A 26,527-nucleotide genomic window follows, 5' to 3' on the forward strand; every position below is an offset into this window, starting at 1 on the left:
GCTCCACCTCTAAACCTCATCCAAAGAAAGTTGGATGATCAAACACGAAGTGACTCTGGAGATAGAAGTATCCCATTCTGCCTGTCAAAGCCAACTCCAGAACATGCATTAAAACATGCACCTGAACTGTTGCATACTTGATAACCAAGAGTCACCTGAAGCTGAAATTGGACTTCCATCCTTAGATGAAAAAATGGAACATCCCCTGCTTCAATGAAATCCCCCTCTGTCATCCTCTATCCGTAATTTGGTACAGAAGTGCAACTAAATCATCAACCTGCTAGCCATCGGATAGGTAGCTCTCGACAATTCCAAGAAAGATGTGCATTTGCAAGCATGTGCATCACACCTCCAACATGCTCTGAGAGCATAAATCTAGTGCATCTCCTACTAGTATGATCTAGATAGGGATATACCCGGCCCAACCCTATAGCTCAACAACTCTGGAAAAAGAGGGAAATGGGTACCAAATACATGGGGAAAAATAGGAAGGGGAGCCTACAATAAAATATCCCAAGCCTCTAGAGCCTATGTGACCATGGAACAAAGCCAAAACCCAAGCTAAACATGGATAGACACGGCCCAACATGAGAGAACAACCTCACTGCCCGAGCACAGCCACAAAACAACCCTCACTCCTTAATCTGCTCCTGGGAGATACCGGAGCTACCACCGGACATGAATATGAACTCTCACCCCGGGGGGGGGGGCTCTAGAAACTCTAGCGCTCAACTGGTGTCGAATCCTTCTCTCTATTTCTTGTAGTTTCAATACATGTATGTGATGTGTGATTGAATCTAAGTTGATGCGTGCTCGAATATGCTCAATGTTACACGATTGATTATTCTAATTAATCTATAAATTCCGTCGCAATTTAATCCCAATGCTCTGACAAGAGATACATGTTTTAGGATGGTTCAAGGGATGTACCATCCATGATGCTCTACGTCATTCATGCTTCCAAAATATTCTCTTCTTGTGGATATTTCTAGCGTTGGTACATTCCGAGGGTCGTTGGTCTTAAGTCAACTACTATGCTAAAGAAAGAGAGCATTGTAGCAAGCATAATTGCAAACAAGATGTGCCTCCAACTCAACTTGGTAGAAAATGCACACCTCATGGTGTAATCAGTTGGAATTCTACCTTCATAGCCTGCACATCCTAGCCCCCCATGAAATCCCCGCTACTCTTACCTGCCTCAATTCTTAGGAGGGTGGCACGAGACTCACCCTCAAGTTGTGTGGTAGGAATGAATGGAGGGCATTGAAAAAAGCTATCATGTGTCAACATGAGAAAATGCTCTTTGTAGTGGACGTTCTTGGTGGCAGCCCAGGCGCCAGTGCCACCAAAGTCAACTCTGTATTTGTCTGGGCTCATCTCACTATCCTATTCCTCTTGCTGCGTGAGAGGGAGATGTGACACGTTCAAATCATATTGGGTAGGGGGTAAATTGTCCATGGTGTAACCATACTCCTATACCCATCTCGTTGCTGATGCATACCATATCTCCATACTCCTCTACCCATCTCGCCATTGATGCATACATACCTCCCTCTGGTTACCTGACTACGCTAACCATCTGGAGGCCTCATGAGCAAGTCTCGGGAATCTGGCTGGTACCATCCCCCTGATCCAATAACTCAGCTCTCAAAAAGACATGACACAGATCAAGTCACAGCAGAAAATTTAGAGATCTCTAGAGAGAGAGAGAGAGAGAGAGAGAGAGAGAGAGAGAAGCAAGAGCCTAGGGTTTTGTTGGAGGCATGTACAATACTTGGAAATTTTTCCCAGAAAGAGTATGTCATAAGAACCAAACAACATGATAGCTGAGCTCTTATCACTCAAGTACTCCAATTAAGATAGTTCAGGTGCCAACAACTATAACGGTCCGGTGTGTTTGTGGACAGTGAAGCGTGCATTCGAATATCTGCTGCAGTTACCAAAGCCGCCTATGGGAGTAGAATATAGTTGTTAAAAGACAATTTACATACCAACAAAACAAATTGAGCCCAAAAAACACGTCTGTGTTTGCTTCAGCATTTAAAATGTTGACCATCACCAAGTGATGTTTTACATCAGGTTTGCTTAGTATCTTTCACTCCCCTACTAGCCTCTCCACCTATTCTCCAGTTTGTGCACAGAACCACTACTGCGCTTTGGCGGTCTGCACGTAATGGACTGAGGGAGGGGGCACTTCATCTACTTTTACAGAGATAAATGGCCGGCCTTCAGCAAGTTTTACTGAGGTTGATTTTCCAAGATAAGGTTGACTTCCACTTGGAAATATGCCAGAATCTAGATGTAAACTGCATCCTCTGCAGTTCTATATTAAATAGAGATCACCAAGACCACCTCTTTGCCATCTTGGAGTAAAGCTATTTGTGCTACATCAGATATGTGTGGTGCTACTATATACAAAGATTAACAAATTCAAGCATATCTAGAATTTTACTGATATGTAGGTGCCAGTAAAAAATCTGGTGATTCGCCCGGAAGGGCCAACACTCGCCTGCCACTTCTGTATGGGAGGTAGCTTTTCAATTTGCCATCTTTAACCAGACCCTCTCTTGCCATGAACCAAGCCTTATCAGGATTAAAGTCATCTTCTATGGTTTCTAGCTCAGGAAAATCCCTCCCATTCAAGCTGTCACTACCCCTCCAATTGTTGCAGAAGGCCTCCTGGTCAAAACACGACGATTTGTCGCAAGCTTCTTCCCACCGGCTTTCATTGGCTTCCAAGTCAAGACTATCCACTCGACTTGAAGACGATGTGACAAAGCTGCTTGAACTTCTGCAAAAAGATGGGGAGCTTGATCTAGAATCACAAGATAAGGCTTGCATTTGGCTCACAGCAGTTTTGGGGGGGAGAGAGATATCAGCAAGTAATTGCTGGACTGCCTCAGATTGCAAGTACTTGCACGCTGCCATGAAGTTCGTTATATGATACCTGCATCAACATGGACAACTCATTGAGACTCTGACAACGAGCACACTATGCAACCTTCACACATAGCACCTGCCATAAATTTATAAATGCCCTCATAGACTCTGCAAGGGAAAATTCAGGAGCTTGACAACATTCATGAACTGAACCAAGACTTCGCAAAGTCAGTAACTTACACGAGCTCCCCTCTATTCGTGTCTTTCTGCAAGTTAATAAAATTTTCCATGTAGCAGGCATTTGCATGCAGGTTTCTAACCTGTAATGCCACCAATAACCCATTAAATTCGACAATACACACCTATAATCATTCCAAGTAGAGAAAATTGCATTCACAATTGTGTCAGTCAGTTATTGATATCCATGCCTGTAGACTGAAAGAAAAACCAGCTAATGCAACAATTCGAAAGCCTTTTCTAAGCATTTGCACAGGCCCGACAATTATGCACAAACTCACCTAGCACAAACAATCACTGAATTGATGGTTCAGACCCTGTTTTATGCTTTGTGGCGTCATTGTTGTGGGCATCTATGTACGTATAAAATTTTGTTGCAACAGTGTATACTTATGTAAACCAGGATGTCATGTGCACAAAAGGTTTACTTCAGTCAAGAGATGAATGTCTACAGCATTCTCTTGTTGCAGACTGTCATCTAGTGGATATTTGCATGATCACAAGTAACTATTAAAATGTTCTGTTGAGTTTTGTTTCGACCGGTGTATGTGACAAGCTGATGACATGGCATGGCCACTGAACAAGTGCAGAGGAGAAGAGGAAAATCAGAACAAAGATGTGGCACCCGGAATTTGCGCCGCAAGTTTTGCAGCAAAATGTGAGTCGTACCGGCTGATGACGTGGCAGCAGTTTCTACGCATGCTTTTGGGCTGATTTCAATGTGGATAATGTTTACCAGTTGTTTTTGAGGCTATTCTATCAATATCAAAGGTTTTTGTGGTCAGGTTGTTTAAAGCAGATATTTTTCGCTGCTTTTAATGCCCTAAGGGCCTATAAATAAATGGCCTGCATGCCAGTTGTAGCTCAGATTGAACTGAGTAGATGGTTGGCCTTCCTTTTGTAAGTACTAGTAGTGTCGGCACATAAGCCAAGCTGATCCCAGGGTCATCTCTCTCCATATAACTGAAGCAATTTTCTGTACTCGGTAGCCTCGGGTCTCACTACAACACTCCTCATGAAAGTGGTGCCCAAGCCTATGACAATGGTATCAGAGCATGGCCGATTTTTCTTCTTGTAAAACTCTGGTGATCCATAATAAAGAATCAATGTCAAAGGCGCCCCAGTGGGGGCCAATGCAGTCTGAAGAAGAATTCCACCTCTTCCGTGTCGGCTCAAAAAGTAAAATGTGCAGTTTTCTTGATTCCGTTCAAGTTATCATGAGTTGTATCGTCAATTTCCTGTTGGCAAGAGGTGCCGGCCGGTTCTAACTCTGCAATTTTATACTTCCGTAGACAGTGCTCTAAGCGAATCTTATCAAGTGGACCTTTAACCTTGGCTAATAGAAAGTGAGCCAAAGCTCGATACTTAAAATGATTTACATTGGCAATGTTGCACTTCCCATCATCATTGGTGAATGGTGGTGAATTCTAAACCATAACTGCCACTACCTTAACTGCAAACTGTTTTATGGCTGCCACCTTTGCAATTTCCTACTCTCATCAGTGCCGCTCTGAGCGAATCTTACCTTGTAGGGTTCTTAACCTTGGTCGATAGATCATGAGCCAACACTCCATACTCAAAATGACATACTCCCATCATATTTGTGACGTGGGGTGGGTTGCAATTCAGGGGATGAGCTGCAGGCAGCAGTATTGCTATTTCAAGTGCTGGATGTCTTGACGGCTGACCTTTTTTTTTTCCCAAGAAAAAGATCCTTCTATTAGTTAATATAACTGCCCATAGGGCTACAACCACCTCTACTAGAGAGGGCTACAACAATCATAAGGGGAGACTCTCCCAATGAAAAAACAGCATATGTACAATGAGGGCTAAATCAGGAGATGGGAGGAGGGAAAAGCCACACAGGAGGACGGTAGTGCCATCTGAACACACCCCGGACCATGGTGAAGAAAGGCCAAGGGCATCAGAGTCGAAGGAATGCCTCTCTACGCCCCCAGCATGCGGCCGGAGCTGCCCTGAAGTCTCTCGAACTGTCCCCTGAGAGTATGGATCAGCTCCAGCCAAAAATCTCGAACAGCCTCCGCTGGTGGTACAAGGCGAGCCTCAAGGATGCGGAAGAACGGGCCCCCCAGATGAACTAGAGTGTCAGGCCACGGACGAGCTCCCAACACACCTCTCTCTCACTGCACCACTCTTGTGGAGTAAGCTCTGTAGCAGGCTCGAGTGTAGGTCGACCCCCCTGTATCACTATCATCTTGCTGATGGAAGATAGCTCAAACTATAGTGCAGCGCCTGTGAGAGTGGACCAAGCAAGCCCCCCAAGTGTACTGTCGTGCTGTGGAAAGAGCTGGCATCAGCCGAAGGACCCGAAGCCAAAGAGGAATTTTATATCATGCCACTGCAAGGGTGCGATGCGCTATTGGGACTCCCATGGATGTTCCGTATACATGGAGTGCTGGATGTCTTCAACAAGAAGATCACTCTTCAACATAGGGGCAAAACTCACATCCTTGATGTAAAGCTTAAAGGGGAGTTTGTCCCTATTATATTAGCTTCGGCTATCACTTCTATAATTAAGAATCATCTTTCTGAGTACTTGATTTTTGCATGTTATGTTTCAGATAATTGTCAATAAAATTTATCTGTGTTAGATAAAGAAAGGTCAACATTTTTGCGAGAGTTTAGTGACTGTTTTTCTGATTCATTACCGTCTCAGTTGCCGCCGGAGAGGCTTGAGGATCATGCGATAGATTTGATGCCAGGTTGTAGCCCACCAAATAGACCTCCCTACAAGGTTAGTGCGGCTCGGCAGAAAGAGATTATGGGTCAAGTAGAGGAGCTGCTAGAGAAAGGGTTGATTCAACCCTAGTTCTTCACCCTTTTGCTCCCCTGTGCTTCTAGTGTAGAAGAAGGATGGCTCTTGGCGCATGCGTATTGATTACCGTGCGTTGAATAAGAATACCATCAAGAACAGGTTTCCCATCCCAAGGATTGATGATATTCTTGACCGACTAGAGAGGGCTACAATTTTCAATAGGATAGACCTTAAGAGTGGGTACCATCAGATTCGTATCGGGCCAGAGGATGCGCACAAGACTGCGTTTAGCACTAGTCCTGTAATTGGATACTCAATTACATTTAAGTGTCCTTGAGACACTAAACTGTCCTATTTTCCTACCAAGTTTTGGCAATTTAGAAGTTTTTTACACACAATAGGTTGATTATGAGGGAAAGAAAACACTAGATTTTTCTCCATGTCAAAATACAATCCCTATGGAGAGAATCATGGTAAGCTCTAAGTCATGAATTTTAGTAATATTTCAAGTTGTTTTGCCAAAATAATAATAAAATTATCATATCTTTTTGTACAGATGGCCTTTTTTATGTTTATAAAAGCCAAGTGTTAGTACTTAGTGTTACAATGGAATGCCCTTCAAAGACTAGTTTCCTAGTCATACGCGAGTTATAGAGATAATTTCATATTTGAGCACGTGCTAAATAAGAGCATAATTTTGGTCTTCCAAAGGTCCCCTCATGGTAGTGTAGTATGACAACTACAAGTGACTTTATATGTTGAAACCAAGAAACTGCGTATTTTTTCGGCTCCCTAACTCAATTAAATCTCGTCACTTTGAACTCTATCTTGAATTTTTTAATGTGCAAAAACTCTTGAAAATCTTGAGTTCTCCATAATAACATTGAAACCAAGGTTTTAGGCACCTTAATTGTGTATGTATCACATACTTTGATACATTTAGTTTATCTATGTGGAAAGTTTGATATTATTCTAGGTTTTGAATGCTTATGTGCCAGGAATGAAAATATCAAAATTTTCTCTTATACTGATCCAATAATTGTTGCATATTTCTACAAGGTCACTTCATTTTTTCTTGAGCTTATAAAGTCAATTTCTTCAAAGCATCAATTGCAGTCTTACGACGGTGAACTTGCTGAGTATAGTTCTTAGATTCTAAAATGCAAGGTTATATTTTTAAAAGACCCTCTAGCTAACATCTTAAAGCATATCAAGAGGGTTCTCTTAAATACACCGTTTAGTGCAAGTAGCATTTAATTTAAATTTGTAAAAAAAGGACACTTAAGTGTCCTGTTTTGGTATCAAACTAGTGTTAGAACTACATTTGATCTGTATGAGTTCTTAGTAATGTTGTTCGGTCTTACAAATGCTTTTGCTACGTTCAAGAGGATGATGGATCCGATTTTCCACCCACATCAAAAGTTTGTTGGCACATTCTTTGACGACATGATAGTCTACAAAGAATGAAGAGGAGCATAGGCGTCACTTGACTATTGTGTTCGAAGAGCTATGCAGTCACAGTTGCTTGTCAATCCTAAAAAAAGTGAGTTCTCCTTGGAAGAGATTTACTTTCTTGGCCACATAGCGTCACATTACTATTGTGTTCGAAGAGCTACGCAGTCACAGTTGCTTATCAATCCTAAAAAAAGTGAGTTCTCCTTGGAAGAGATTCACTTTCTTGGCCACATGGTGTCAAAGGATGGTGTTAGAATGGATCTTACCAAGGTTGAACAATAAGGACAGGGCCAGATTTGAAGACTGTGCATGATGCCGTAGCTTCTTGGGCTTATGCTCTTACTATAGAGGGTTTATCAAGAACTTTGTCGAGATTGCTTCACCCCTTCATGCTTTGCAAAAGAAAGAGGTCACGTTCAAGTGGACTCAAAAAGAGATTTCAGCTTTTAACCTCTTAAAGGAAAGATGACTTCAGATCCAGTAATTATTTTACTGGATCTCAAGAAGTCATTCGTGGTCCAGTGTGATGCGTGTGGCAATAGTATTGGGGCAGTGCTAATGCAAGATGGTCAGGCAGTAGCTTACGAGAGCAAGATCTTGCAAGGGCTAGAAAAGACTATGCAAATCTCTGAAAAAGAGCTACTGGCCGTGATTCATGCGCTCTCTACCTGGAAGCACTACCAATTGGTGCTGATTTTGTTGTCCAAACAGATCATCAGACCTTGCGATACTTCTTGACACAGTCAAAGTTATCTGAAAAGGACATGCGACGGGCAAACATTCTTTCTATGTTCCACTTTCAAATCTTGCACATGGAAGGCAAGAAGAATGTTGTGGCTGATGCGTTACCCAAAAAGCCACAAATTACAGCTATGTCAATTCCCTATCATCATCAGCTTGATGACATGAAGGAACAGTATGCTATTGATGAAGATTTTGTTGCTAAATGGACTATTTTCTTTTTTTCTCGAGCAAAATCTTTTTATTGAAATTAGGATATTTAAATGTTTGCACTTGAACCATAAGGTTAGGAACTATAGATCTACTAGAATTATTAAAAAGCCATCAGAAACGAACAACCTTGATGTGTCATATGATGGGTGACATTAAGCATCACGAAGGGATTGTACCGTTAGTTTGGTAGGAGAGACCGAGAAACAGATATTCTTGATGCGTTACATTATGGGTAACGGGAGCATCGGGAATATGCATAAAGACGCAAGCACAAGAATAAAGGTTCTAAGAAGCTTTTTTTGAAAAGCAAAATATTTTTATAGAATGCTTTCCCGCGAGGAATCTATGTTTGCATTAGATCTGTGCCTGAGAACTATACTCGAGGACGCCTGGAATGTGATTGCATAGCACCAATTTTCAGCTTACTCAGTTTTATTGAGTTTTGCCAGGTTCACACTTTTTCTATTAAAACGTGACCGACTAGTCGCCCACTTATTAACACTTTTTCAAAATTCTTCATGCGATGTAAGATTTCTCGTTCAAAATCTTCCAGTAAATGCGAAATATTTGGGGAAGAGGAAATCTTCTCAAGGTACTCTTCAGATGGGATAACTTTAACTTCAATAATCACCGGAGAGGATTTTGGCTGGAGAGTGTAATCATCGTCCAATAATGAATCCCAAAATTCTTAAGAATCATCTTCAAAAACTATCACTTCATGACTTGTAATTGGCATATCATCAACCAGCAAAAAATCAAAGAAAGCATAGTCGTCTTCAGACTCAGAATCTGCAACTATCTCCTTATCTTTGTCTGGTAACGAAGTATCACTTGGAAAAACTTCTTGCTTGAAATCATCTTTGTCTTCAGCAATTGATTAAGGAAAATTCATCAATTAGAATTTTTGCATCTGCATTGGAGATCATATTTGCTTCATAATCCTTTGTATCATGTCATTTGACTAGTACACGTGAGGCTTGAATCACTCGTTCCACATGATAAAGCCCGTGTAAAATCAGTTCACGTCCATCTTTGAACAAATTGATAGTATGTCCTGGAAAGCTAATTGTTGGATCATATTGAAATAACCAATACTGACCAAGAATCATAGGCATGACTTCGAAATCCAATTGATCTGGCATAAGTTTGAATCTCACATTGCAAGTGTCGAACTGTCTGATCGCAAGTCAAAATTGATCCATCTGCTAATTCCACATCATATAAGTGAGATGTCTTCCAAGTTAGTAAGCCAAGCTGTCGCACTATCTGAGTGCTGACGAAATTATTAGAGCATCCACTGTCCACCAAAATGTTGATGGAGGGACCATTCAGAGTTCCAAGAAGACTCAAAACTTGCTTTGAAAGAAGCTCCAAAACTGATGAACCACACTGAGCATGCTTCATAAGAATAGTCATATCCTCTGAGACACGAATCGTATTGACCATTGATTTTCCTTTATCCTTAGCAGAATCTGGTTGTTCATAATTCGATGATGTTTCCGCGTTGGAATTTCTTTTCGAATTAGACGGATTTGGTCTCTTTGGATATTGATACCATCTATGATCACCACCGTAAATTGTACATAATCCTTCCTTCTTTGAAGTCAAAGAAGCATTTTACGAAGAGCCTTGCTGAGTATTGGAATGCTGATCTTGAGAAAAATCACGTCCTTTACCACGATCAAGTGGAGGAACATTTGAAGAAGATCTACTTTGAGATTGTCGATCTTGAGAATAGAACCTTGAAGTTGAATAAGGTGTTGTTGCTTGCTTTCTGAACTGAGACTGATGTTGTTGAATTTGGCTATAGCTGTCTTTGCAATCGCGCTGTGAAATGCGAGCGCTGTTTGAAGATCCGTCACCAGGGAGAAAATTCTGTGTTGGGCGCCGATTATCGCCAAGACGCTCCACATAGGCAATTGCAGCATCCAAGGTGGTAAGGTTGTATTTGTGCACATCGTCCTTCAGGTTGGGTTCGAGTCTGTTGATAAAGCTGTGGAGTTTATCAGAGGGACTAAGGGTCTTTATCTCCAGAGGTAGCCTTTGGAACTCTGCGATGTACGCAGCCAAGGAACCTGTCTGGCTCAGGCGCAGCGAAGAGAGGACCGAGCATGAAAATCCGCATTGGCAGGTTCGAATGCCTTGCGAATAGCACGCCGGAATTTATCCCAAGAAGGTGTGTTTACCATCAGCAACCCGTCGTTGCCACCAAAGAAATGTTGTGTCTTTGAGCAAAGAACTAGCAAGTACAACTTTTTTACTCTGGACTAAGTTCGTGTTGGACAAGTAGACCTCCATTTTGAATAGCCATTGGTCCAGCACGCGCTTGTCACGGCGACCAGTGTACGATTCCGGCAGTTTAACATCAAGCTGCTTCTTCTGTGTAGCATTAAAAATTTTGTAAAGTAATTGAAGTTTGTGTTTGTCTACCTCTGCGTTTAGATCTAGTTCGTTTGGTTCGTCCACTGAAGCTTCGGAAGAAGGTGTGGAAGATGCTACATTAGTTGTCCGAGAAGTCATAGGACGACTCCGAGAAATATTTTGCGTCTGCATCTCATCCAAGCGAGTGTGAAGTGATGCGAGGCTTGTGGAAAGTGTGGCCATCTGCTCCTTGATAAGAGTAAGGGCATCGTCAGATTGACCACCTCCTCTTGAGAATTCGGCATGGTTACGCCTCAAAGGGAACTCTTGAACAGGTGCAGAAGCAGGTTCTGGATTGGATAATAATCTGGAATAATTATGATCTTTGCTCTAGAGAATCTAGAATCACGAACACTTCATGTGTAGGGAAAATTCACCCGCAAACTTTCATCGGGGAATCCCATGTATTGGTTCGCGTCGGCCATGTGTGCGAAATGTCTTGCACAGAGAAATGCACACAGAGAAGAACAAGGAAGAGACAACGTAAGTTTTTTTATTTTTTTAATGTAGGCTCATGGGAGTTTTTTTTGAAATTATAAGGTGTGTTCGCATTGGCTTTTTAAAAATTGGGGCAAGTCAATCAATTTTGAAGGCCAGCGCTCGCTGGAAATTTTCGTTGTAAGGCTGGTTGGTTGCGTTGAGTAATTTTCAGCCATGCTTACATGATGTGGTTAATTTTTTTTAGTAAATCACCTCTTTTGGCCGGTCACCCCAAATTTGGGGCGGCTGGGCACTTTAAATAAATTATAAAGCTTATGAAGGTCAGCCAGCCAGCGTAAAAAAAACCTCACCATAAGAACTCAACAGCGTTAAAATTCGGCCAGCGTGGAAAAATTCAGCCATCGTGGAAAAATTCAGCCAGCGCAAGGAAACATCAAACGCTGTTGTCGCTTGGTGATGTTGCTCTTTACCACTTGGGAAAAGGTGCAGCCAAAGGGCACAACGCTCCATGTGCTAACTGTACACACGAGCCTTTGGGTACACGCCGTGCACAACTCTCCGGGTACGCCACACACATGCTCTCATACACATAGGTAATTGGGCACCATCTTTCCTCTGCTTCCATACAACTCCAGGAAATGGGTAGAGTGTAACAGCGAGGGTGAGAGGCTCACAATCTTCGGGTCCCATGAAAAAAAATTGCTCTAATACCACTGTAAGGATTCTGGGTGCTAATCCTTAATTAAGTACTTAAACTCATGATTAAGACTTAAGAAACTTGAATTGTACTAAGCGAGATAAGACTTAGAAGACTTTGTGTTGATTGATTGAATGTGTGATACAAGGGCTCCTTATATAGGAGACGAAGAGACACAAATGAAAAGACACGTCCCCTGGTGAAGAGACATGATTTTAGACGTAAGGACAAATCCTTTCGACGAAGAGCTGCAACCATTGGGCGAAGAGTCGCAACCGTAGATCGAAGGGGTGTGACCAGTCGTCGAAGGAGTGTGGCTTTTGGCGAAGAGACACGTCTATTGGGCGAAGGGGTGTGACCATCCATGCGTAGGGGTCCTCCTTGGCATGGCACTTCGCGTATCTGCAACTAGGAGTAGATGTAATACTGTTAACATAGTCACAATCGTGACAACAGATATCAATCGTGAATTCGTGATTCCCGTTCTTGTTTCGTGTTTGTGCTTTTGCAAGTACTTCATCACGGAGGAGGAGCAACGAGGCCTCAGCCTATGCTCAGATATTCCGGGAACGGAATCAGGAATAGTCGGTAGAGCTTCACGCTCTGGGAACAAACAAAAACAGAATTGACAGCTCGTCCATCGAGAAACTCCCGAACGGGAAGGAAATTGACCATTGGGTCGGAAGATCTAGAATGGAGGGATTTACTCCGGTTCTTGTGCTTTTAAAAAAGATTCTCCCTAATAAAGATTCTCTTTAAGGGGGGGGCCAGGCCATCTTCTGGTCCAAAATGTTGTGTCGATTTTGTCCCGCATCTCTTTTGAGTTGAAAGATTACTTATTCCAGCTTGTTGATTATTCGTGTGCGCTCCCGTTTGTGACAGTGGTATCAGACCTCGTATATCTCTCTTTCTCTGCAAAGGAGGAGGATTCCGAAAAGGAACGGGAAGAACCATGTCACGCCTGGGAGAAGCGCTGAAGAGGAACTTCAGCAAGTGCGAGCTCAGCTTGCGAAATTGCAACAACTTCTCATGTTGCAAGATATCCAGAAGGTTTTGGACGGACTTAAGAACACGCAAGGAACAGCTCATGGTGAGCATCAGGAAAATACTGCGGGTGGTACAAAACCGCAGGAGGAACATGCTGAGGATGGTGCCGATATGCACAAGGGATCTTCGGATCAGAACAAACGGCCTACAAAGAGCAAAGGCCAAGAAAAGGAACTCTCTGCTGGATGAAAGTAAGGATGTATACCTAGATGAATCCAGAATTAGCCCAGATTCACCCTTGAAGGAAAGTGCAAGGTATAGACCCATGGTAGTCACCCACAAGACAATATAACCATCAGCTCCATCATGCATAGTATTGACTAAATACCACGACATCCCCACTAACGTCGTCAGTGCCCAATAGTGGGTGTAGAACTAGGTACTAACATATGCTCCCCAACACAACACACACCACACGCACACACACACATGAGCATACATCAACACAAAGTTCAGCGTGCTGAGTTTCTATCATGACTCCGGAGATCAAGGGCAGACTCAGCCATAATGAAGCCTAGCACTAAAAGAAGCATTAAATCGGAAAAATTAGCACAAAAATGAGGTAGTTGATAGGGCATACGCACCACAAAAGATAGAAAGAATTAGCACAGTAAGGATGTCTCTATCTCTTCTCCATCTTACTCTCCTGATTATACTACTTCCACTTCTCATACAGTATCTAAATCTCCTCCCAAGAAGAAAGAAGCCACTACTACTACTGCCCTACGTAAAACTAAAGAGAAGCTCAGATTCAAGAAGGATAGTCGCAAGTCTCATCGCCGCCCGAGGATTTTCAAATCTGGTGACAAGGATGTCAAGTTTGACAGCTATACTGGACGGAGAGATATCTCTAAAGCACTGTCCTTTATCAGGCACTTTGAAGTTGCTTTCGCGGTAATGAGCACTTCACGAAAAAATCAAAGTTGTGTCATGTTGGGATGTATCTCAAGCAACTGGTGAAGGCTCTCAAGCCAAAACACGGACTCGGTTCAAAGCACAATTTTATGAACAATTCCTTCCACCAGATCTCAAGAAGGACATTCAGAAGGAATGGGAGTGGCTCCCCCAGAGAGAACATGAGAAAGTCACCACTTATGTTGATTTCCGACGAGGAAAAGATGTGAAAATTCGAAGCGGATCTCCTACCACAGCTTCGGAAGAGCATGAAGGTGTATCCTCATAATACCCTTCACAGGATGATGGAGTCAGCAATCATTGCTGAGGACCTACACTCTAACTACAGAAGAGATACTCCAACCAGAGTAGACCATCCATCATCAAGACCGAACACTTAAGTCTGGAAAGATTACATTTTGGATGCCCAAGGGACAACCGAGCAAGAATTAGCACTCTATCCCGTTAAACTTGAAGGATATGTACAAGCACTACAATTGAGTACAAGTGTTTAGAAGCCAGAGGGATGTTGCTAAATGGACTACTTTCTCATTTTCGCGAGTAATTTTAAAGTCACCACTTATGTTAACAAGTATTAGTCAGTTCTTCTAAAGGTTACTCCTTCGGAAAAGATGCGAAAATTCGAAGCGGATCTCCTACCACAACTTCGGAAGAGCGCGAAGGTGTATCCTTATAATACCCTTCACAGGATGATGGAGTCAGCAATTTGCTGACGACCTACACTCTAACTACAGAAGAGATACTCAACCGGAGTAGACCATCCATCATCAGGACCGAACACTTAAGTATGGAAAGATTACACTTTGGATGCTCAAGGGACAACCGAGCAGGAATTAGCACTCTATCTCGCGAAACTTGAAGGATATGTACAAGCACTACACTTGAGGACAACTGTTTAGAACCCAGAGGGATGTTGCTAAATGGACTACTTTCTTATCTTCTCGAGTAATTTCTTTTTATTGAAATTAGGATATTTAAATGTGTGCACTTAAACCGTAAGGTTAGGAACTTTAGATCTACTTGAATTATTAAAAAGCCATCAGGAACGGACAACCTTGATGTGTCATATGATGGGTGACATTAAGCATCGCGAAGGGGTTGTACCGTTAGTTCGATAGAAGAGACCGGGAAACGGATATTCTTGATGCGTCATGTGATGGGTGACGAGAGCATCGGAAAGGGATTATTATGTTGGTCAGGCAAGAAACCCGGACTGGAGAAAGGAATACACGTAAAGAAGCAAGCACAAGAATAAAGATGGGTTCCGAGAAGCTTTTTCTAAAAAGCGGTATATTTTTAAGTATTTTCCGAGAAGCGCGAATGCTTTCCCGAGAGGAATCTGTGTTTGCATTGCATCTATGCCTGAGAACTGCACCCGGGGACGCATGGAATGTGATTGCATAGCATCAATTTTCAGCTCACTCAGTTTTATTGAGTTTTGGCAAGGTTCACATTTTTTTTATTGAAAAGTGACCGGCCGCTCACTTGATAAGTGGGCAGCCCATTAAAAATAAAGCAAGGTTTAAATTTAAAAAAAACAGCACTGGCTGCTGGCTGAACCGTACGGACTATCTCCCTTCCCCAATGCAGCAAAAACAGCCCGCAAGCTCTCTAGCGCCACCCCCACTGCTATTCCTGACAGCTCCGCACCGGCTATTCTTGCCGGGTGCAGGAGCCTATAAAAGCAGCACACGCTCTCTCGGCTGAAAAGAATTGCCAGCGCTAGCAGCAAGGAACACTTCCAGTGGAGAACCTGCAAGTGATCGAGCCAAGGCAATGCACAAGGTCTCATTTCCCGCACTTGGAGCAACAGGTATCAATCGTGAATTTGTGATTCGCGTTCTTGTTTCGTGTTTGTGCTTTTGCAGGTACTCCATCACAAAGGAGGAGGAATGATGCCTCGGCCTATACTCAGAGATTCTAGGAATGGAATCGGAAATAGTCTGTTGAGCTTCACGCTATGGGAAGAGATGAATACAGAATTGCCAGCTCGTCTCTCGGGAAACTCTCGAATGAGAAGGAAATTGACCATCGAGTCGGAAGATCTAGAACGGAGGGGTTTTCTCCAGTTCTTGTGCTTGTAAAAAAGATTCTCCCTAATAAAGATTCTCTATGTGGGGGGTGGGGGGGGGGGGGGGGGAGGGGCAACCCATCTTTTGGTCCCAAATACTGTGTCGATGTTGTCCCACATCTCTTTTGAGTTGAAAGATTACTTATTTTCAGCTTGTTGATTATTTGTGTGCATTCCCGTTTGTGACAGATTTTGCAAGGATTTTTGAACAGTTGCAAGATGGGCAATGCCATGAGAATACCTCCTCAAGGATGGTTTTATGAAGATGCATGGCAGACTATGTGTCACTAGGCCATTGCGACATAAAGTTATGGTAGAAATCCATGTCCCACCGTATGCAAGGCATCGTGGTATAGATGCGACAGTGAAAGCGGTCGAGACATTCTTTTATTTGCCTACTTTGAGGAGAGATTTGGATACCTTTGTGCGAGCATGCGTGATTTGCCAAAAGGTCAAGTTTGACAAGCAAAAGGCACCAGGGTTGTTACAGCCACTGCCTATTCCAGATAAGCCATGGGAAAGCATTGCTATGGATTTTATCTTTGATCTGAGAACGCCGACAGGGAGTGATAGTATATGGACAATTATTTGCAGGTTCAACAAGCAGGCCCATTTTATTCCTGTCATGAAGAAGACAAAATCTGACCAAATGGCACGGTTGTTTATGTACAATGTGTTTAAGAACACCATGGTATGCCACAATCTATTGTAAGTGACTGTGATCCTCGTATGACGAGCCTGTTTTGGAGAGGCTTGTTTGAAAACATGGGCACGCTCAAATTTTCATCCTCATTTCATCCACAAACTGATGGGCAGTCAAAAGAGGCTAGTTCTACGGTCTTAGATCTACTGAAATGTTATGTGTCAGATAATAAGGGCAAGTGGGAACAGTATCTACCCATGCTTGAATATGCGTGCAACAATACGTTGCATTCGTCATCAGGCAAGGCACCTTTTGAGATTGTTGAGGGTGGCAAAAAGGTTCCTCCCATTTTGCACACAAAGGATAAAATTTTCGAAGCAGATCGTTATGTTGAGAATATGAATGAAATGTATAAGAAAATCAAGCTTGCCTTGGAGAAGACTCACGCAAAGCAAAAAAGGACTGTTGATCGTCACCGTCGTGAATTATTGTTTTCACCTGGTGATTGGGTACTTTTATGGTTTAAAAAGTGTAGCAGGCTACAGTGCCACTTTCACAGGACACAGTTAGTACAGTTGGTCTAACCTGGTTCACAATGGACGAACTCTCTGGGCTGGGCAGTGACACATGGCAGGGATATAGACGGTGGTCTATTGGACATCGTGGCCAGGTCACCACCACCACTCAGTTTGGGGATAGACTTAGATGGCTGACATTTATGAGCCGTTGGTGGCTCTTTAGAGAGGTACGTGTGAGTAGTAGCGGTTGGGTCAAGATCATCATCTTCGAGATATATGGTCCAACGTCGTCGTTTTGAGTAGCAAGTCTATACACACAGCACGTCTTCACCATCCCAAAACATCTGAGCCTCGACACCCCATTGTACCTGTGAGTCCTGGGCTGAAGCTAAGTGTGCTGCCACGCCAGTCTATATCAGTTCTTTGAGATAGTCGAGTCATATGTTGTGGTCTGCTGTTGTGTCTCAGTGAGCTCAATTGTTGTCTATTGTTCCTTTGTTTTCAGTCTGTTTTGAGTGAGATTGTCACACACATTGCACCGAGTAGCACCCAGTGTAGAGAGCACGACACACTATCTGCGCTGCAGGTGCTCTCATTTTGGCGATCACGGTGGGACCTCAACTCAAGTCTCACTCTCTGTTGAGGTACAAATCGAGAAGCTAGCTGGTTTTTACCTAGCTTCGCCTACTTTGCCTTTAGCTGTGCAGCTTGCTAGTCTGGTCCTTTCTCGCTCCTGGTCCAACTGGTCCGGTCCTGGTCTAGGCCTTCCTCGTCCCTGGTCTAGTCCTTCCTCGTCCCTGGTCCAGCCAGGTGGTCTAGTCACTCGCCTTGGTCTAGTGGCGATTGGACCAGTTTTCATCAAGGAACAATAAGTACAAGGTCTTCGTGCTCAAGGCTTGTGTGGGCTTTTGGTTACTGCATGACACATACAAGGCAATCAAAAGAGCGACAAAGCCCACTACTCAGTCCTCTGAAGTACTACCACAGGAAACGTCAACCCTTCGTGCCAAGTAGAAGTCTACAAGCTCCAGTACCCCTACCTTCCCCTACAGCTACCTCCATTCCCTCAACAAGTTCTACACCTCCCCAATCACCCAAATCAATAAACTTTTTATCCCGTGTTACAGCAAGCTCTACTGCAACAAGCTCTTGCACAAACAGCCATGGAGGAGCTCACAAGCGTTCTAGCTAAGGTGAATATTAAGTTCCCGACTTTCAAGGGTCTCTCCTCAGAGGATGCTGACGACCATGCCCGGAGATTTGTTTCTCTCTGCAGAGGTCGTGGCCTCAACCGAGAAGATGCCTACTTAGTAATCTTCCCATCTACCTTGGATGGTTTAGCAGACAAGTGGTACAGTCAGTTTGAAGAGAACCACTTTGCGACTTGGACCACTTTACAACAACAGTTTGTGCAGCATTTAGGCCAGGCGACTACCAAGAAAAGGTTTTGGACGAGTTGGCTAACATGGTGCTCCAGCCAGATTGCAGAACTCATGACTAAAACCAAGTCTCTGGTTGCCAAGCTTCCTCAGCAACCAGGGGAATTTATGGTTAAGAAGTGGGTGGAGAAGGCTCTTCCTAAAACTTCCCAGCAAAAACTCCGAGAGAGTCTCCGACCTGACGCAACTCTGGAGGAGTTTGTCGCGGCTGTTACTACGATAGAGAGAGCTAGGAAGCTGTTCACCAACTCCCCTCAGGTAGAGACCACCTCAGTGTTTTCGGAAAGTTCTTCTGATCTGTTAACTTCTTTACGCAGAGAATTGGAAGCCCTAAAGTTACAACGAGCTCTTCAAGAGGAGAAATCAATCTGTCTCAAACAGGAGAAGCCCCCACATCACGAGGCTTTGGATCAAATCAAGAGAGAGCTAGAAGAGCTTCGGTCTCAGCAGGAGACTAAAGCTATGGTATGGTGCAACTCGTGTCGCTCTCCAGGACACCCTCCATAGGACTGTCCCCTTCGGGCTTATTACCACTTCTGCGAAAAGTCTAGGCATGAGGACAAGGACTGCTACTACCTCAAGGGATTGCGACAAATACAGCAAAGTCTTGGTCCTACTCTTCAACAAGGGCCAGCACCTGCATCCAACATGGTCTCTCCCTGTGGCCATCCACACCACATGCCACCTTTATTGTCAGCGCCTCCTATGCAATGTATGCATAGCACTTTTCCCTCTCAGAGGTTTTATCACACCCATGCTCCCTCCCCACCTCACAGCTTCTATGCCTCCACCTCTAACTCAATGGAGCAAGGACCACCTCGTCCTTCGACTCGTCCATTAAATCGGCCCATTTTGTGCTACAGATGCGGGGAATATGGTCATTACCAAAGCAAATGCCCTCTGCCCAAAGGGTCCCCTCCCTGCCATCATTGCCCTGAAACGAAGGATCACTACAGTAAAGATTGCCCTAAACTTCATACATCCACGGCTGCGAACCCAAATCAAAGCCAAAATGAGTTTACCTTTCCCAAGCTCAATTTGATAGCTGTGAGCCCCACTCCTCAACCACCCCCTTCAGCCCAATGTGGTTACGACTCTACAGAAGTTACAGTTGGTAAAGGAGTCGGCAGGCGTCCTCACCCGATCCCAGAGAGCCGCTCTCGGTCTTAGCATTCCAGCAAGTTCAACTCCCCCACACATTCTCACACCAGTGGATACCCTGCCTTCAGCTGTTAACAAGTCATCCCCCAGTGCCATGAAAGAATCCAAATCTTTACTCTCCGATATTAATGAAGCTTTCTTGGAAGCAGTTTCCGATCTACAGAAGATCAAGGTACTAGAGAAACCACTGGTAGAACAGGAAAAGCTTACAGCAGAGACACTCTTAAAGAACACCCTCCAACAAGTGTCGCTTTATGACATGCTGCGACTAGATGCAAGTTTTAGAAGTGACACCTTTGTTGTTATTCAGTCACTTTACCCCGGAGCAAGTCCTAGTGGCGGGCACCTCCCAGTGGCGACCATCAGAGTCCGATTATAGAAGCCCTCGCCTTACAGTGTCCGTCTTGGATGGGCAATTTTCAGGAGTAATTGTGGATGGTGGATCTGGCATCAATATGATGCCTGAGTTCACTATGATGGCTTTAGGCATGCAGCCTACTCAACCTTCTTTCACAGTAACATTGGCCGACCAGAGGACAGTATACCCTGTGGGCATAGTGGAAAAGGTGCCTCTGCAGGTACAACATTTCACTTTTAGTTTGGATTTTGTTGTGATTCGTCTTCCACAGGTGGAGGACGGATTTCCCTTGCTCATCGGTAGACCATGGCTACGACACACTAAAGCACTTCATGATTGGGGAAACGATGCCATGTGGATACATATTTCTGGCACCCCGATGCAACCCATTCGCCTAGAAGGAGGCATGGATCCCGTCGTGCAACATAGTTCTTTGTCCCTAGCAACCAGCCTTGAATTGGAACAGCCTACTCCACCTGACGGGTCAGACCAGGATCTGTTAGAGTGGTTGGATGCTACCAAATATATGCCTTGTTATGGAGTCTCTATTCACTCTTTGCCTAAAGGTACACCCTCTTCCAATGTTTCCACAGTAACTAAACCTAATGAGCCACCTGAGCCAACACAAAGGTTGAAGGTCACAGAAGCTACTCCCAGTGCGCCCTTGGTGGTAGCCTTTGGATCTGGTGAGCCTATGAAGAATCACAGAAGCGGAAAGAAAGAGAAGCTCAAAAACCTTCAACATCAATCCCATCAGTGTCTACTTCTCCTACCAGAACAAAGCTCTCCTCTGTGTCTAGCGAACTCCCTTCACAAAGCTTCCTCAAGACGGGATACAACCAAAAAGATGTTCATTTCAAGCATGATAAATTCCCTCCTCATGCTCATGCTCATGCTCATGCTCATGATATCTCTCTGCTCCATGTCATGCCAACCTCTTCACCTACAAGAACCCACTACCCTTTGAGTGCCAGCCTCACCTCGCACTACCCCCCTCTCCCTCCCTACCCTCGCCCCTAGTTCCCCCTCACCAGCCCTCGCCCCTACCCTTCCCCCCTCGCCCCTACCCACCCCCTACCTAGCCCTTGCCCCTACCCTTTTCCCCCTCACCCCTACCCACCCCCTACCTAGCCCTCGTCCCCCTATCTAGCCCTCGCCCCTACCCACCCCTCGCCCCTACCCACCCCCTCCCTTCCCCTCGCCCTACCCAGCCACCCCTCGTCCCTACCCACCCCCTCCCTTCCCCTCGCCCCTAACCAGCCCCCCCTCACCCCTACCCACCCCCTTCCACCACTCGCCCCTATCTAGACCCCCTCGCCCCTACTCACCCAATTCTCCCTCGCCCCTACACTTTCCCCCTCTCTCCCCTATCTACTCCCCTCTCGCTCCTATCTAGCCCTCCCCACCCCTCTCAACCTCAGCCGGTTTTTCCCCCACCCCGCATGATCAGCCCATTAGCATGTGGCTCTCAAGCATTCACCTGGTTGCCATCCTATTGCTGTGAAGGCTTTTTGTTCATCATGGAGCTTAACCCTATTTGCGGTGTTACTTGGGCTTATGGTCATCCCTCTTTTCCAAAGAGTGCTGTTGCAAAAAGTGTGGGAAGGTTCATCTGCAACTGCAAGCATAGACCAGGTCATTTTCCTCTCACTATGGTTATGGAGGATAAAGATGCGCTGGAACCAAACTGAGCTTATCTCTTTGCTGTAGAGTCTCATTCTGTTTTGCCGATTGGGATTCTTGGACTATGCAATCATACATACTAGGTTCCTACCTATTTAAAGGCTTAAGGCGTTTGCAAGCAGTGCAGTGTTTTTTAACTCCACTTTTGAGGCATGGAAGGTCATGGGCTTAGCACCTGCTTTAGGAAAGATGTACGGATGCACTACCTAGTGGTTTTCTTTCACAGTTTTTTCACTATTCCTCTCACCGAGGCGGTGAGCAGTCTTGTGGCGGGCAACATGTAGCAGGCTACAGTGCCACTTTCACAAGACACAGTTAGTACAGTTGGTCTGACCTGGTTCACACTGGACGAACTCTCTGGGCTAAGCAGTGACACGTGGCAAGGATACGAACGGTGGTCTATTGGACATCGTGGCCAGGTCACCACCACCACTCAGTTTGGAGATAGACTTAGATGGCTGACATTTATGAGCCGTTGGTGGCTCTTTGGGGAGGTACATGTGAGTAGTAGCGGTTGGGTCAGGATCATCATCTTCGAGATATATGGTCCAACGTCGTCGTTTTGAGTAGCGAGTCTATACACACAACACGTCTTCACCATCCCTGCACATCTGAGCCTACAAATATCAAATATACATACGGATTCAATGCAATAGAAGTGGACATTGCTCTACAAATGCTAAAGGTATTATGCTCAGTTCTATCGTAGATGAAATGACAAAAGTATGAAGGTCTCATTAAATCATTTGTATCTATGTTTCATGACCTTACCGCCCTACGGGCGGTGCAAGATGGGGACTATTATTAATGGCCAAGAACTTGCTGACAATAACTGTTACTCGGATTCCAAGGCGTCTGCCTGTATATGGCTAGATGTTCTTGAACATGAGAGCATAGTCCTTGGTCTGTTGTGCTACAGTTTCCATATGGAGGTCTATGCAGCGGCCACCATTACAGCCAAGATGCCATCTGATTCCAGGAAAAGAAACTTGGGACAAATATCTACCCCTATGGTACCAATGGAACACATAACCGGCTTTGTTAGACTTGACCAATCACATGCACAAAAACCAGCAAGATATAGCCAGAATAGAGGTGTGAATACTAGATATACATCTGGAGAAGGTGAACGTCCAATCGGTCTATTAAAATAATTTACAAAAAACTTTTTGCAGTCATTATCAGGTCTAAGAAGGTTTAGGTACTAATAATGTGCAGAATAACCAAGATTCTGACTCAATTCCATGAAAAATTTGATTTAGGGTCATCATCTCTCAACCCTTGTAAAGCCACCCTTTCAAGGAAATGCAACTCTGACAAAGTACGTATCACATAGTGCATTCCTGATCAAACTAATCAATATGCTGGGGGCTCTAATGACCCTTTAGACAAAGATCAAATTAGCTTATTTTATTTTTAACATAAGTAAAAAGTAGGGAGCAAATCATACTGTTCATTTAAAAGTATTACCTTTGCATGACCACTAACGGCAGCATAAAGAAAACAAAATCATGAAGTAAATATATGAAGCATTACCTTTGCACGAGCCATCAATAGCAGCATAAACGATAAGAGATCGTCTGTACAAGGCAAGAGTCCTTCTGTATCTTTCAAAGCTGCCAAAATAGCAAGAGAATCTTCTCTATTCATGAACTTCATCCAAACAGTTCCAACTTTTTATGCAACTGTATGCAAAGAATATAAACCTCCAGTGCAGGATTTGATCAGGCTTTGGATTCCATTAATTATACACAGTACTGTCTTCCGCAAGCACATAGCCTGAAAGGGTCAATATTTTTTTACAGTGGTTGTTAGGAATCTTACTTGTGAGCCCATATATCAAGCTAACACATAGATAACACTCATATTTATACCAAGAGGTACTAGAAAATTCTGATGAAATGGATAATGTGCTGCCAGGAAGGAAGAAAAACCATTATATTCAAAACCGCCAGGGTTACCATATCTCAAATAGTCAAGCACACTTGAGAACAAACTCAAAGCAACATGCAAATTTCTTACAGCATTCAATTAGAGCATCCCCACCATAAGAAAGAAATAGGCATTACGCTGCGCACAAGGAGCATAAATCATTCAGAACATCCTGGAGTACTCTCACCGTACCTCATCAGGAAAAACTTACTGCCGCATGCAACGTTTATATAGCAAACCATCCCAGCAGGCTTGATATAACCTATTGGTCTATATCTATAGCTCCCAGCCTGCAGGAACCCTGATAGCCATGGAAAGGATGGTTCCAAATACATAGCTTCAGTATGGACAGCTTGCCTCCCTTCCAGTACTCCCTTGATGCACCATCGTTGTCTCTTACACGGGTGGAGGTTACTAGACTCATTCGCCAGGACCTGACCCAGTTGGACACCAAGAGGACATGGAGAGAGCCGACACGACTTGGGCACAAAGATGCCTTTCTATAGAGAGAATCTTCTTCAACTCACAGGGGATGGGTTTGTGATTCGTCCTAGCTATATGGATATACATCTATCTCATGGGTTACAGTGTGCCATCGGTCAGATACAAACATCTTTACACCAGCTTGAGATTGAGACTGGTAGATTCAGAGGGATACCAGCAGCTGGCAGGATATGCCACCTATGCAGAGAGTCGAGACAGAGACACATTATATATGTCGGTGCACAGTGTATTACGCTTCCACTATCTATTCAGAGAAGGCTTTGGACCCTTCTCGAGAGTCGTGAGCTATCATGACCAGAGATGTGTTGGCCTGACTCTACTTGAGTTACACAGACACAGAGATAGTTTAGTGAGGAGATGTGGAGAGAGACAATCCCAAAGACAGATTATTGATTTCTTCACACCAAACAATGGACTGATAGAGGAGCATCCACCACTGCAAAGCTCAGCTCATACTCACACCCGCGGTACTCTCATTGACCGAACATTAGAACTAGGGAGATCGAGACGCCCACGACTGAGGAGAGGAGCTTCACAGCATCGACGGAGACTACAACGAAGGATTCGAGCCATACTATCTCGACATCCAAACTATAGAGCCATGCCCACACACATGTGCTTTCTTTACCGCCGAGATGGTAAAGAAATCCATTGACAGGATGAAGACTAGGAGAGCATATGATCACGATGGCCTAGAGCATAGCATTTTAATCATGTGAAAGATCTACTTGCAAAGCTTCTAGCAGTGATGTTCAACCGCGCCATGTGAGAGGGCCTACCTGATACTTGGAGTTTGTCCACTATCGTACCTATCTTCAAGTCAGGGGACCCTATGGAGCCTGGGAATTACCGCACTATCATGATTGGACACACAAGCAGCAGTTGAGTAGATGGGCAGAGAAAAAGGATGTACGCGCAGCAGGACAGGCGGGTTTCAAGAGAGGTTTCTCTAGTCTTGATCATATTCTGACACTCAAAGCCATTATTGAGGAGGGGAGATCACGTGAGAGACTGTTGTCACAGGCTTGGGCACCCCAAGTCGGGAATCTGGCACCACACACGAGAGAATCACTTAAAACATTTCACAGCTTTAAAATCACAGTTCACTTTGGTCGAAACGGCACGGCGTAGTTCCGTGCCAGAGAGATTGGCCCCAAAGACTGGCGCCCCTTTCGGTATTTCTTTTATTCTAATGCTTGATCAAAGTACAATTCTCGCAGGTTCTCGGCTCTCAGACTCTGCATCCAGATGCTCTGAAGAGTGAGGCCGTGGGCCTTTTTTATTCTTACAAGGGATGCCAAAAGCAAAGCCCCAACAGCAATAAACTCAAAAGCAATTGGTCCAAAAGCTTCTAACTCAAAAACAAGGAGTCCCAAAAAGCAATTGTCCCTCAAAATCTGCCAAAAAGCACCAACGCAAATTGCGGAAATCCGTACAACCTTGCCACATCTGTCGTACGGTCCTGCCGCATCATCTGCCACGTTGGCCTGCCGTAGTGTCCTGCCACGTCATCTATCATGTCCGGGTAGTACTGCCACGTCATCATTTTGTGACCGGCTCTATTGTTGCTTTGTGGACTTCCGCAAAGCTTGCAATACAGTACCCAGAGCTAGATTAAATTGCAGGAGATTGGGGTACCCAAAGAGTTGATATGGGGGATCAATCCTCTATACAAGTCAGTAGTGGGGCATGTACGCACTTCAAAGGGGATTCTGATTTGGTTTACTCCACTACTGGGGTGAAACAGGGTTGCCCACTATCTCCTACACTATTTGGCATGTATGTGGATGAGATTGCTGACTACATTGAGAGGGATGGTGATAGAGGAGCACAATTGGCAGGGACATGGATCCCACTATTGTTATATGTTGATGATGTCATGTTGATTTCTGACTCCCCAGAGGGAATGCACCGTCATTTAGATGTTTTGTACACATTTGCCCACGATAGTGGATTGTCTATTAACCTGCGGAAAACCAATGGATTGTCTATTAACCTGGGGAAAACCAAGTTTATGGTGTTTAACACCACACCACAGTGGGCCAGAAGGTCAGCACGCACTTTTACATATGGCCAGGAGACGGTGGAGTATACAAATGCATACACATATCTTGGGGTAGTCTTCAGTGGACCAGTGTTTTCATTGAGGAGAGCAGCAAAGACTAGATTGACGAGAGCTTATGCAGCCTTGGGAGGATTGAGGAAGATTTGTTCGCAAGTTCAGTTTCAGGAACCTCAAACAAAGTTGTGGCTTCTTGACACTCTAGTGCTTCAGCTATGCTTTATGGGGCTCAGATTTGGGGACCCTCAGCAGATGACCATGGAAGATATGGTAGCACTGATGGATGGAGATCTATGGAGAGGCCTTTAGTCTCTATTGATCTCTCGGCTGATT

At 44.3% G+C, this 26,527-nt stretch overlaps 1 protein-coding gene across 5 annotated transcripts in view; it reads right to left on the reverse strand.

Annotated features, from left to right (window-relative positions):
- Nucleotides 1-2,003: 2,003 nt before the first annotated feature.
- The window catches only part of LOC147441237 (uncharacterized), a 41,343-nt gene continuing 16,819 nt past the window's right edge, over nt 2,004-26,527 (reverse strand). For all 5 annotated transcript variants that reach the window (XM_086482919.1, XM_086482915.1, XM_086482918.1 and 2 more), the window contains 4 exons: nt 23,403-23,475; nt 23,233-23,312; nt 3,121-3,200; nt 2,004-2,947 (listed from right to left, as the gene is read on the reverse strand). In XM_086482919.1, the coding sequence (XP_086339045.1) occupies nt 2,449-2,947; nt 3,121-3,200; nt 23,233-23,312; nt 23,403-23,475 (732 nt within the window). In that variant the 3' untranslated portion in view covers nt 2,004-2,448. The remainder of the gene's footprint in view (nt 2,948-3,120; nt 3,201-23,232; nt 23,313-23,402; nt 23,476-26,527) is intronic.

This window comes from Adiantum capillus-veneris, chromosome 15 (assembly GCF_014529385.1).
Source record: "Adiantum capillus-veneris isolate H3 chromosome 15, ASM1452938v2, whole genome shotgun sequence".
Classification (NCBI taxonomy): Eukaryota; Viridiplantae; Streptophyta; class Polypodiopsida; order Polypodiales; family Pteridaceae; genus Adiantum; species Adiantum capillus-veneris.